Source organism: Neophocaena asiaeorientalis, unplaced genomic scaffold (assembly GCF_003031525.2).
Source record: "Neophocaena asiaeorientalis asiaeorientalis breed wild unplaced genomic scaffold, Neophocaena_asiaeorientalis_V1.1 scaffold571, whole genome shotgun sequence".
Classification (NCBI taxonomy): domain Eukaryota; kingdom Metazoa; phylum Chordata; class Mammalia; order Artiodactyla; family Phocoenidae; genus Neophocaena; species Neophocaena asiaeorientalis.
The window spans coordinates 2,692,022-2,705,934 of record NW_020175669.1 but is presented as its reverse complement, the minus strand read 5'-3'; the positions used below and the strand labels follow the sequence as shown (position 1 = coordinate 2,705,934).

The 13,913-nt window shown below is 37.0% G+C and overlaps 1 protein-coding gene across 1 annotated transcript in view; it reads left to right on the top strand.

Moving 5' to 3' along the window:
• The first annotated feature begins 1,478 nt into the window (after positions 1-1,478).
• TPH1 (tryptophan hydroxylase 1) overlaps positions 1,479-13,913 on the top strand; it is a 16,955-nt gene continuing 4,520 nt past the window's right edge. Inside the window, exons 1-6 of the mRNA XM_024731585.1 lie at positions 1,479-1,595; positions 5,617-5,800; positions 8,108-8,208; positions 11,065-11,132; positions 11,278-11,474; positions 13,457-13,592. Of these exons, the coding sequence (XP_024587353.1) occupies positions 1,479-1,595; positions 5,617-5,800; positions 8,108-8,208; positions 11,065-11,132; positions 11,278-11,474; positions 13,457-13,592 (803 nt within the window). The remainder of the gene's footprint in view (positions 1,596-5,616; positions 5,801-8,107; positions 8,209-11,064; positions 11,133-11,277; positions 11,475-13,456; positions 13,593-13,913) is intronic.

Here is a 13,913-nt window from a genome sequence, read left to right as displayed (position 1 = left end):
GGCCAATACTAAAAAGACTTCAGGGCCAATGGCCTAGGGGATTCCACAGTCAGAGAGAAAGTAGATACTTATATGGAACCAGAATTCTCTGGGCTACCAGCTATTCTTCTAGTCCACCTGTGTCCAGAGCTGTCCAGGCTTTTAAATTTACAAGTGAAATAGGAGGCCTTGTCCCTGTTCTGAAGAAGCTTGATGTCTTGTTAGAAGACATGTCACATATATGAGTGACAAATTTGAGGAAGCCATTCAAGACCCAGTGTAAACACAATGAACAAATGGCAAGGATGTGGAGAAAAGGTAACCCTTCTGCACTGTTGGTGGGAATGTAAAGTGGTGCAGCCACTATGGAAAGCAGTATGGATGTTCCTCAAAAAACTAAAAATAGACTTACCATATGATCCAGAAATTCCTCTTGGGTTTATACCCAAAGAAAGTGAAAACACTAATTCAAAAAGATACATGCATCCCAATGTTCATATTATTTTTAATAGCCAAGATATGGAAGCAACCTAAGTGTCCATCAACAGATGAATGCGTAAAGAAAATGTGGTATGTGTGTATACATGCATATATATGCATACATACACACACACACACACACACACACACACACACACACACACACACACAATGGAATATCACACAGCCATAAAAAATAATGAATAAAGAATGAAATTCTGCCATTTGTAACAACATGGATGGACCCAGAGGGTATTATGCTTAGTGAAATAAGTCAGACAGAGAAAGACAAATGCTGTATGTTATCACTTATATGTGGAATCTAAAAAATGAAACAAGTGAATGAATGTAACAAGAAGAACCAGACTTACAGATATAGAAAACAAACTGGTGGTTACCAGTGGGGAGAGAAGAGGAGGAAGGGGCAAAATAGGGGTAGGAGATTAAGAGGTACAAATTACCATGTATAAAATGGATAAGCTACAAGGATTATATTGTACAGCACAGGGAATATAGCCAATATTTTATAATAACTTAAATGGAATATAATCTATAAAAATATTGAATCACTGTGTTGTACATCTGAAACTACAATAAAACCCAGTACAATAAAGTGCTAAAATTGTAAGGGGAGAGGAGGTAGACTTTCATAGAGAAAGAGTACCCAGTTCAGGCCACAACAGTCAGGAAGACTGCAAGCAACCTATGGGCTTGAGCCATGCCCTGAAAGGATTGGATTAGAAAAAAAAGAAAATTACTAACATGTATTGTCTGCCTTTTATATTCTAGGCACTGTGCTAGGCAATGTTTTAGCTTATTGTGATCTCATTACAGTTTTGCAAAGTATATATGTACATCCATGTTTTACAGGTGAGGAAACTAAAACTTGGTTAATGTTATCAGATATTGTCTGTTTCAAATATTATCTATGCTACCAAATATTGTCTACATTGTACAACTTTTTTTTTAGAACTTTCTATTTTCATACTTTATTTTTAGAGACGTGCACCAAATTCATCATGATTGAAGACAATAAGGAAAACAAAGATCATTCCTTAGAAAAGGGAAGAGCAACTCTCATTTTTTCCTTAAAGAATGAAGTTGGAGGACTTATAAAAGCACTGAAAATCTTCCAGGTAAGCAGTCTCTGTGTTTCTGCATAAAACTCTTATAAAATGGGTCTGTAAGATTATTTGTAAATTCTTCAGAGGTGGACTACAGAAATGTTTTAAACACTTAAATTTGTAAAATACTGCTCGATTCTATCAAATGGGCAAAGGATACAAACAATTTATAGAAGAGGAGGTACAAATAACTAATAAAGAAATGGGGAAGGAAAGATTCACTTTACAGATTTTGAAGAAGCAAATTTTAATTTTATTTTAATTAAATGAAATATTGAAATTTTAATGATATTATTTAATGATACATTAATAATATATTAAACGCTATTTTTTATATAGCAAAATAACAAAGAGTCTACAATTATACTACTCCCTACTGTTAAAGCTTCAATGCATTTGGCACTTAAATACACCTTTGTGAGGGAAAATTGATGTGATGTGTAGGGAAACAATCTGGTAATATGTATTTTGAGTCTTAAAGTGTTCACATATTTTGACCCAGTAATTTTACTTCCATAAATCTATCCTAAGGAAATCAGGGTCAGTCAGTTAGAACAGGAATTTTTACTGAGTACTTACTAAGTACAGCACATCCTGCTAGATATGAAGGTGTGTACCCTAACAAAGCAGACACAGTTCCAGCCCTCACAGTTGTGTATAATCTAGTGGAGAAGACAGACACTAAACAAATAATTTCAGTAAACAAATGATTACATGTGTGTAAACTGACCTGAAAGAGAAGTACCAGGTACTATGATAGCATTGAACTGGGAGACCTAACCCAGTTTAAGAGACACAAAGATTTATTTATAGGAATTAAAAAATTATAAACAAACTACTTGTCCTAAGGTATGGAACAGGTTAAATTATACTACTAGAACATCATCGGTATTAAGCTTGTAGCCCCTGAAGGCAGGCCACCTGAGTTCAAATCCTTGCTCTGTCACTTACTGGCTGTGTGATGGTGGGCAAATTAATTAGTCTCTCTGCGTTTCATCTTAGCATCTATAAAATGAGAACCCTACCTACCTCACAGGGTCACTGTGAGAACTAAGAAAATTAATATATTTCAAGTGCTTAGGATAGCTCATAGTAAATTATCAATAAATGTTAGCTGTTTAGAAATCAGATTTATATCCATATGATATACTATTAAACAGCAGTTTGAAAATAATATTTCAAAGAATTTAAAATTCTAAATATAACAAATAGTCTAGAAGAGTTTGTGATAAAAAGCACCAGTTTTTTACCCAGCACCTCAGTTCCACTCCCTAGAGGCAATCTCTTTTAACTATTTCTGTTCTTTAGTTCTTTTAGCGGTGAATTTATAATGTCTAAATATTGTCCTGATCTCTCTGAGTTATCAATTTACATGATATTTATTTACTCTCTATTGTGAATGATACTGATACCGATACTTCCGTCCCTTCTTCCTCCTTCTCCTCCCCATATTTGATAATTACGTGATTACTGCAAGCTCTTCTTTTGATTACCTTGGAGTTTTTAAATAGTATACCTATATTTCTTCCATCAACTTTCTTTTTTATTTTGTCTTTAATCAAATAATACTTGTGCATGGTTTAAAAAGGCAACCCCACACTATAAAGCTTATAAAGAAAATAGCAGTCTTCTGCTTCATCTCTCTTCATTCCTAAATTCCATTTAATTTTTATGTTGACCTAGGTGCAGAGGGTTGAGCTAATCACACTCCTTAAATCACGTGGACACTGTCATCACTGATGTGTACAGCCTCCTCCTCCTGTTTTATTCCATCTCCATTTCTCTCTTCTGATAGACAACTGCTCTGATACGTTTGATCTACACACTGAATTGTTTTTTATGTTACTTAGAATCTATGTTGAGTTTCTGCATGTGCATGGACTGGTAATTTATATAAATGTTATTGTACATACACTTTTTCTTTTACTCAGCACTGTGTTTTGAAGACCTACCCGTGCTGCTACATATCCATCTCATTCGTTCTTCTGACTGCTGCAATGGTGTTGTGGGCGTGAATCCACCTATTTTTACTTATCCTCTGCCTATAGGGGGCAAGCATCTTCAACGCTTTTAACTATATTTTCTCATGGTAGCGTCCATATTTATAAGCAATATGCTTATTCTGCTGCTATTCCTTGTTTTTTCCGTTTGTAGATATTACCTATTGATTTTCTCCAGCGGAAGTGAAGGGTTAGCTTCCTTGGCACAGCTCCCTTTCCAGAGGCCCCTCAACTTCCCTTCCCCCCATCTTCACAACGTAGTTATGCCCCAATTTTTGGCTATATCAGTCTTCAGTGTTTTCATTATAAAGATGATGTAAATCTTGTTCAAAGAAGAGCTATATTATCCGTTATTCTGACTCTTCTTTTCTTGTACAACAGGATTACAGCATAGTTTTTTAAGGGCATAGACTATGGAGCTAGAGAGCTTGAGTTTGAATTCCAGCTCTTACACTGATTAGCTGTGTGCATTTGGGCAAACTGCTTAACCTCTCTGTGCCTCTGTTGCTGTAATTGAAATATCTGATAAGGAATGTCTCACTTATTACTTTAACTCTACCTGAATTTTCCTAGACCTTCTTGACTAAACTTTTCTTCCAGGTAAGAAGAAAAGAAACTAAATAACTTTTAAGTTATTTAGTTACATTTCCTCACCAAATGCCATCAAGTTTTTCATTTTGATAGCACTCAATTTTAGATTACTTTAGGAAGAATTGACATTTTGTGTCTTCTTCTCCAAAAACATAATTTATAGCTTTATATTTATTCAAGTCATCATTCAGAATATATTTATGAATGTACTCTTATTCTAAAAATTAATAAGAAATAGATTCAATAAAACTCTCCTTTACTCCTGATCAATTCCAATATATTTTGTAACTGGCTCTCTTGTATTGATTCCATGATAGATTCTACGTTCCAGGATAAACCCTGCCTATTCCGATTTCACGACATCCCTGACATTCACTCTCCTTTCTTATTTATCAAGTTAATGTTCCCTGATAATTATCTCATCCCTACCTTTGCTCATACAAGTTCCTCCTGTTTGGAATCTTACTTCTTCCCTTCTGTCTTCCTATTCTATCTATTTTTTAAGACTCATCTCAGCTCCTATCTGCTCCATAGAACCTTCTACCTCCTCAAACTCCTGATGTTTTTTTCCATTTCTGAACATCTTCTGCGCCTGAACACTCTCTATTTGTATTTTCTCTTAGTCTTTCATGTGTTAGTCAACTAGATTGTAAACTCCTTGTACGTCTTGCCCTTCTTTGTATGCTTCACAGCCATTACTTGGCTACACAGGTGTTCACTAAGTTAATTTAGATTCAACCGGTTAGTATTGGAGATCATCTACTCTAACTTTCTCGTTTTTTAGATGAAGAAAACTGTTGGGTGACTGGTTCTTATGTTTCATGATTATGTCACCAGGGCTTTTCCTCAGCAGCCAGATTGGTAAGAGAAGATACCTTCCCCCCACAGGTTTACACATATGGCACCCCACAGCTCAGGCTGGCACGCGAAGAGATCAGAAGCAGCAATCTGATTCAGCTGGTTACTGAGTTTGTAGCTTAAGATATTGGAGGTATTAAATATTCCATGTTCAAGCTGTTCATCTAATTGTATTAAATGCATTATTGCAAAGGAGACTTTTCTTTTTAAAGGACTAACACTAGATCACTTAAAAAATAACCTAACCTTTATTTGTGAGAATTTTCAAAGGGTTCTTTTTATCTAGGAGACTAAGTCTTTTGATTTGAAGGCCAATCAGTTCTGGCAATCTGAGGGACTTTCTACTGGGTGTTAATTTAATTAGATTCTGGAGGGTGTAATGAATTTTTCAAACTTTTTTTGAATAGTACCTAATATTTAGGGGGAATTATTTTGCTGTTGATGGCACTCAAAACAGCCTTTTTTCCCTTTGGCTATTATGACAAGTGATGAGACTGAGTTTTAGTGGTAATGGAAGTAATCTGCTCAGAGACTATAACCATTTGAGGCAGTCATGTATAATCTTCATCCCCTGCTTTCCACAGGAGAAGCATGTGAACCTATTACATATTGAGTCCCGAAAATCAAAGAGAAGAAACTCAGAGTTTGAGATTTTTGTTGATTGTGATATCAATAGAGAACAATTGAATGATATTTTTCATCTGTTGAAGTCTCATACTAATGTTCTCTCTGTGAATCTACCAGATAATTTTACTGTGAAGGAAGATGGTAAGTTTGAAAAGTGAAAATACTACTCAGAAGATTAAGTGCATAATGTGTGTCCTATCTTATGTTTAGCTTGAAGGCATGAAAGTAAAAGTAAAACACTGTCTATTCAAATTGCTTACAATCTGATAATGAAGAAGATACAAAATGTAATTGCTCAAAATGCTAAAGAAAAATTGTAAAGCAACATTTTATCAAGGGCGAGAGAAGTGAAAAGGAAAACTTGAGTACAAGAAAGAATTTAGAATAGTTAGAATTCCATTGTTATCTCAGTTTCCAAATCATCAGGCTTTTTTTTTTTTTGGTACACGGGCCTCTCACTGCTGTGGCCTCTCCTGTTCTGGAGCACAGGCTCCAGACAAGCAGGTCCAGTGGCCATGGCTCATGGGCCCAGCCACTCCGCGGCATGTGGGATCTTCCCGGACCGGGGCACGAACCCGTGTCCCCTGCATCGGCAGGCGGACTCTCAACCACTGTGCCACCGGGGAAGCCCCATCAGGCATTTCTTGATTTCACAAACCTCCAGTTCACAATCCCTGAGTACTTAGTAACTCTTACAGGGCAGATACCTAGCAGATGTTAAGTGAATATTTAAATTTGTTGAGAATGTTGACAATTACTGACAACTATGATGTGAAATACTCTGTATATGAAATACAATGTTCTTCCTTGTCCTCACTTCCACCAAAACCAAAGGGAAAGCTTCTAAGTTTTCAGATACTCAGGTAGCACAGAGAGAATCTAAAATCTTCTACTGTGAAAAAATCCTTGCAGTTTACTTGGGGCAAGAGACAAATGGATAAATCAGTCACATTTTATATATGGTACTCAATTTAAAATAATCCCTTCAGATTATGTCACAATATTTGGGTGTAATCAGGGCTGATATTCATCTGTTATGTATTCATATGGCTGTATAAGGTATTAAAATATCAAGATTCTATGTCCATGTCTGGCTGGCAGATAGCTTTTCCCCTGAGTCCCTTAAGTGCTCCTCACCATGCCTGAAGCCCATGTGCCCCCAGTTCTCCCCTAGGAGTCCTGTGGCCACCACAAACAACTAGAAGATTAACACCTGATAGAGCAGGAGCCTGGGACTCTGCTTGTGTCTATTTTGAGTGATTAGTGCCCCTGTTGTTTCGTTGCTGAATCTCTTGAATATCACTTCTGGGTATGTTAGAGCATTAAACTGGAGCAAGAAGAATTGAGTCCTAGTCCTCTCTGTTCCATTAGAGATGAATGATCTTGGATAAGTTACTTTACCTCTCTGGCAAATGAAGAGTTTTATAGAGTCTAAATAGTTCAACTGATTTTTAGGGAACACCAACTTGCATCAGATATTTCTACTAAGAAATGGGGATATGAAAAGAAATAGTCCTACCCTGGAGTCGTTCCCATTCTTTTCTGTAAGACAGCCATATGCAGATACATTATAGTAAAACATAGTAAAAGCTTTCAGAGAATTGGAGTCATAGTCATGGGAACCCAGATGATAGAGAATTAGCGCCACCTACAGGGTCAGGGAAGGCTCATTTGATTTGGGTCCTGAAGGAGGAGAAGGATATTCTCAAGAAAACAGAAGGATGAGGTGCAGCAGGATGTGGGATGGGATAGGTATTCCAGGGAGAAGACCAGCATTCACAAATCTCAGAGTTTTAGGAGAGCGTTTGTGTATGAGGGATAGTGAGAAGAGCAAAGTGGCAAAGACATAAATGATCTCTAAGATCCTTTTAATCAACAAAAATAAACATTCAGAGTTTTAATTAAATTTGCTAATTAAAAATTAGCCTTGGGGCTTCCCTGGTGGCGCAGTGGTTGAGAGTCCGCCTGCCAATGCAGGGGACACGGGTTCGTGCCCCGGTCCGGGAAGATCCCATATGCCGCGGAGCGGCTGGGCCCGTGAGCCATGGCCGCTGAGCCTGTGCGTCCGGAGCCTGTGCTCCGCAACGGGAGAGGCCACAAGAGTGAGAGGCCCGCGTACCGCAAAAAAAAAAAAAAAAAATTAGCCTTACTCTTTAAGACTAGCTAAATATGTAGCTTAAATTTTTTTCAACTTTTGGTCTATTACTAAAGTGCATCATTTCTGCAATGCTTAGGAAATTAAGGCTTAAAATATTTTTAAACTCAAAAACTTTGAATAAGATTTACTTACTAAAACTGGACCAATTTACTTGTATACATTGTGCCTTAACGTACAAGCTAAAATTAAAAATCTCATCCAAATGCATTTATGACTTTCTTAATTTCTTCTCCTTTATTGCCTAATTTAAGATGATCTCTTCAACTGTTAGTGTTTTTTGTATTTTTCAGGTATGGAAACTGTTCCTTGGTTTCCAAAGAAGATTTCTGACCTGGACCACTGTGCTAACAGAGTTCTGATGTATGGATCCGAACTGGATGCTGACCATCCTGTAAATATTTTAAATAAATATTTTCATGAAAATAATTTAAAGCAAACTAAAAAATTAAGGGTATTATTTTTCTTTTCTGGAGAAAGTGCTTATTCTAGACTAAATAGGATCTTGATTAATCTGGGTTTCAGGAAGTGTTATTAGTCCTTCATGTTGGTGGACTTGAAACCAAGTGACTGAAGAGCATCCAATTTCATTGGCTCCAAAACATCTGTGTCATGCCTGGAATTCGTATCACTAAGAGCTATTCCAAGAATTACACTACAATGAACACCGTATCTGCAGTCGGTTTCTATCAAAATGGGCATGGGCTATTGGAGAGGGGGGTAAAGATAGGAAGGGGAAAATCATCACCCACACTGTCCAGCATAATTGGTTTATTATGCAGTTGATGAATTAGGAAGCTGTTACCTTGGAAAATCATATGGGATACAGTACAGGCATGAGTTGGAGAATTAGTAAGTCTAGAGCATTAGGACTTCTTATGGAGCTCTAGGATCCTAGGAGGGGAGGAGAGAAGAGAGTCAGCAGTAGAGTTGCACAGACCAGGGATTTAATCTAGCTTCTATCACTTATTAGCTGTGTGAATGTGACCATATACTGCCTTAGACAACCCCCAGCCGATCCATCCATTTATTCTATAATGTCTTATTGAGAAAGTATTGGAATTAATAATTTGCTGTACCTGCCCTCTGGGAGCTTCCAGTCAAGTTGACAAAGTAAAGCACACACACACACACATATATATAAACACACATACAAGATTTAAGTATGAAAAGTGTGCTAAGTGGCATGAACAGACTGCTTTGAGATATACACAAGAGAGTAAACACTTCTAGCTGAAGAGGTCAGAGAAAGGCAACCTTGTTAACTTGGCCTTAAAGAATTTTGGCAGGAAAGAGATGGAGAGGAAGGACAGTTCATTGCAAAATGAGCAAAGGTTCAGAGGCAAGAAAATCTGGGGCATGTTTACAGAAAGGTGTGTAAATCAGTTTTACTGACCTACTACCAAGTCCTGCTGATTTTCACCTCCAAGATATTTCTTTAATTTGTTCCTTGTTTATTCTTACTACCACATCCCTTAACTGGTCTTCCTGCCTCCAGCCTTGCCACCTCAAACCTGTCCTCATAGTCACTAGAACGATCTAAAGCCTCAGTATAACCGTTATCCCTCTTGTGCCTAAAAATCACCAATGGTACCTCAGTACAGATCTAAGAAAATTGAAAACATAAGCCCACGCAAAAACTTGTACACAAATGTTCATAGAAGCATTATTCATAGTAGCAAAAAAGTGGAAACAACCCAAATATCCATCCACTGGTGAATGGATAAGTAAAGCATGGTATGTCCCCAACATGGATATTAATGGCCATAAAAAAGCATGAATTACTCAACATGCTACAACAGGGGTGAACCTTGAAAACACTGTGATAGTGAAAGAAGCCAGTCACAAAAGGCCATACATTGTGTGATTTCTTTTACATGAAATATCCAGAAGCGGCAAATTCATAGCAACAGGAAGTAGATTACTGTTTGCCAGGGCTGGGGGTGAGGGAAAATGAGGATAGACTGCGAATGAGTAGAGTGGTTTTTTTCAGTGTGATAAAATGTTCTGAAGTTATGGTGGAGGTGGTTGCACAACACTGTGAATATCCTAAACCCCCCTAAATTGTACACTTTAAAATGTCAGTTTTAAGGTATGTGAGTTATATCTTGATAAAGCTGTTATTTTTTTTTTTTTTAAAACCCAATGGCTTCCAATTACCCCAAGACTAAAATCCAAGCTCTCAAACAGACCTTTACTAGCAGACCCATAACTAGTCTTCACCGTGCTCCACCTCACTCTCCAGGCTCCAGCAACATTGGATTACCTGTACTTTCTTAGGTGCAACATGCTGTTTTTCATTTCTGCGCTGTCCTTGGTGCTGTGCTTTCTGTCCTTCTCCCCCTGGCTCTCTCCACTCCTCTTTTAGCTTAGGAGTCATTGCTAGGGACCTTTTCCTGACCCCCACTACCCTCTTCGCATACTCTGGATTATGAGTTTCTTTTTGAGTTCAAGTGGTATTTTGTGCCTGTCTGTAATAAGGCACTTACCATATTGTTTCAAAATAATTGGTTAAAGTAAACTCCTTGAAGACCCAGATTGTGCTGTGTTTCTCTGAATTTCAGCACAAGGCCAGGTGCATAGTAGGGACTTGTAAATCTGTGTTAAACACACAAGTCTCATTCTTTCCTTTCAAGTGTCCTCCCCTTCTTTCCTATTTTGTATTATTGGCTATTTCCTCCTAAGATTTGCTTTTTGATGCCTTATTTTGTCTATTTTTTTCTTAAATATTTTTCATAGATATAAATTCTAGTGTTACTATCTCTTCTATCTTTTTATCATTAATTGCTTCTACAAATGATTAATATGTCTACATTTTGCAATAAAATCTGAAGCTAGATTCAGTTGCCATGATTTTAAATATTAGTAATTACTACTTTGTTACTAATTACAGGAAAATATAACTGAAGATGTAGTCAAATGATTAAGAAAAAACTCACCCTTGGAAAAGAGCCATGTATTTTAACTAGGGTGGTGCTTTTCTTTTTCCTCAAACTTTTTTATTTTTGTAGCTACTGTAGTATTTTTGTATCTATAGTATCTTTTATCTTTGCAGCCACTATCGTATGAATCTGTCATATAATGCTGACTTTAAAAGAAAAATGATCATAAATTTCTAAACAGTGCTTGCTCAAAATAACAGTTATATAGCCCTTCAATATAGTCACTTGAATAATAATGAAATGTTTTCTAAATCATTTGTTAAGTATTTTTTAGTATGCATATTTAAAAACTTTTCTTTAATTATCAGGGCTTCAAAGACAATGTCTATCGTAAAAGACGAAAGTATTTTGCAGACTTGGCTATGAACTATAAACAGTAAGTGTACTATAAAAATAACTTATTCAACTTTGAACTAATGAAATAAATGGAGTAAATTATGCCTATATAGTAAATAGAAAACAAGATACGTGCTACCGTTTATTGGATGCTAATTCAAGATAACTTCTCTTTATCTCATTAGTGGAGACCCCATTCCTAATGTTGAATTCACTGAGGAGGAGATTAAGACCTGGGGAACTGTGTTCCGAGAGCTCAACAAACTTTACCCAACCCATGCCTGCAGAGAGTATCTCAAAAACTTACCTTTGCTTTCTAAATACTGTGGATACCGGGAAGATAATATCCCACAATTGGAAGATGTTTCAAACTTTTTAAAAGGTGATGAAATGATTAATTTTTTGTAAGGGGAATATTGAACTCCATTTCAATCACAATAGAATTTTTAATAGAGGACTAAAGTCCAGTTATTTGGGAGGTCAGAATTTTTCTGTATTCTGTCCTGGCAATTCTCCAGGCACCACATGTGAAGAGGGACATTCATAACCTGGAGCAAATGTAGAGGAAAGTGAGCAGAATTGTAAGAGGATTGGAGAATGTATCATATAAATAAAATTTGAAGGCTTCTCAGGGTTTTTAACCTGGAAATTTAGGGGACTTTATAGACTTATTTAAATATTTGAAGGTCATCTTATGTTATAGAGGGATTCCTATGTGGTTCTGAAGTAAAGGACAGTCGGATAGAAACAGCAAACTTTTATTTTGAAACGGACAAGATCCTGTTAAAAGAGCCATTTGAAAATGGGACAGGCTCATGAGATGGTTAGTTCCACATCCATGGAGATGTTCATGCAAAAGTTCCACACCCACTAGAGGGATGTGATAGAGGAGATTCAAGCACCTTCGGGAAGGTTGGAGTAAATGATCGCTGAAGCCCCTTTCCACACTAAGATTCTTTCGTTTTCCCAAAGAAGAAGATGTGTTAGTAGAAGCATAAACAAAGACTAAGGACAATTTTTCTCCTTTTAGTTCATCATGCTTATTTGGTCCAGGCTTCCTTATTTTTTCTCACTAGTATAGGAAGTAAAAGGATCAGTGATCTCCAGGATCTACAATATGTAAGAAAAATAAATATCCCCCTTTGATCTCAGCAGATTAGAACCTTAGGGAAAAAAATAGGCATTATGTTTTTGACCCAAAGGGAGTTTATCTTATTTCCATCATATCTGAAATTACTATCTTTGAATTTATTATATAGACTGTTATAAAAATATACATATTTATTCAACTCCATAATTCTCATTCCTCAACCACTATACACAAAACTAAGAACTAAACAGGAGAGGGCAATATAGTTTTTACAAGGGAAGAACTCATATAAGTGGTTCCTACAAAAACTAGATTTAAAAAAAATAGTGATTAAGAATGGCAGAGAACCAAAGCACATGACCTTGTGTGACTTAACAAAGATGGACTAGCAAATGCTACAGAAGTTGTTATCAAATCACACTTGCATGAGATCTGGAGGCAATATTTTGTTATAGATGTGAAACTGAAAGCTGATCACTTGGGGTCTGGAGCTTGAGCAGGCTGCAGAGCTTGTTGCTAAAGGTGTTTCAAGGGAGCGTGTCAAAGAGAGAAACCAATATTAAAAGTTCAAACAAAACATGAGTTGGAAGGGGCTACCTGCCCTGGCAAATATGGTGGCCACTAGACAACCGTGGTTGTTTAAATAATTTAAATGAATGTAGGGACTTCCCGGCGGTCCAGTGGTTAAGACTCTGCCTTCCAGTGCAGGGGGCATGGGTTCCATCCCTGGTTGGGGAACTGAGATCCCACATGCTGCGTGGTGCGGCCAAAAATAAATAAATAAAAAATAAAATGAATGTAAATCAAAATGTTAGTTCCCCAGCCACATTAGCCACATTTCAAGGGCTCAATAGCCACATGTGGCTAGTGGCTAGCAATAGGCTAGATGTTGAATATTTCCATCTTTGTGAAAAATTCTTTTGCCCATCGGAGTGGGAGAATCCAAGTACAAAGCATTGGGGTGGAACTGGAATTACCAGAGTGTGAGAGTTTGAAATGAAGGACAAGATCAGAGCTTATAGAGGTCCCCAGAGCCACTGCAGCCTAGTGGAAGGTGACTTTTACGGTGGGCATGCAGACTCAGGTATTGGGGAATGAAAGAGCACCATCTAGTTGAGATAACATAAAGAAACTACAAGAGGTAGTACTGGCTAAAAATGATGTAGTTTCAAAAATGGTTCTGATCTAAATTAATAGATCTTTTTAGTGAGTTTTTTTAGAAAAGAAAAGTAAGATTGTCTATTCTAGTGAAGATTTTCTCCTTTGCTTTGCAGAGCGCACAGGTTTTTCCATCCGTCCTGTGGCTGGTTACTTATCACCAAGAGATTTCCTATCAGGTTTAGCCTTTCGAGTTTTTCACTGCACACAGTATGTGAGACACAGTTCAGATCCCCTCTATACCCCAGAGCCGTAAGTACTTCTACTGCAGCATCCATCCATCGATATGGTACCTATGTCATGATTTTTTGTGAGGATCAAGCGAATTAGCACATGTAAAGCATTTTGAATGGTGCCTGGCATGTAATACATGTTCCATGCTCTATACATGTTAACCATTATTATTACCATTGTTAATTGACAGCCTATTAGGTGCCAAGTGCTGTCCTAAGCATAGGGGATGTAAGACTGAAAAAAATCAAAGTTTCCTGCCTTCATAGAGCTTATATTCCAATGGGAGATATAGATAATAAACAAACAAGTAAATATATATATATATATATATATATATAT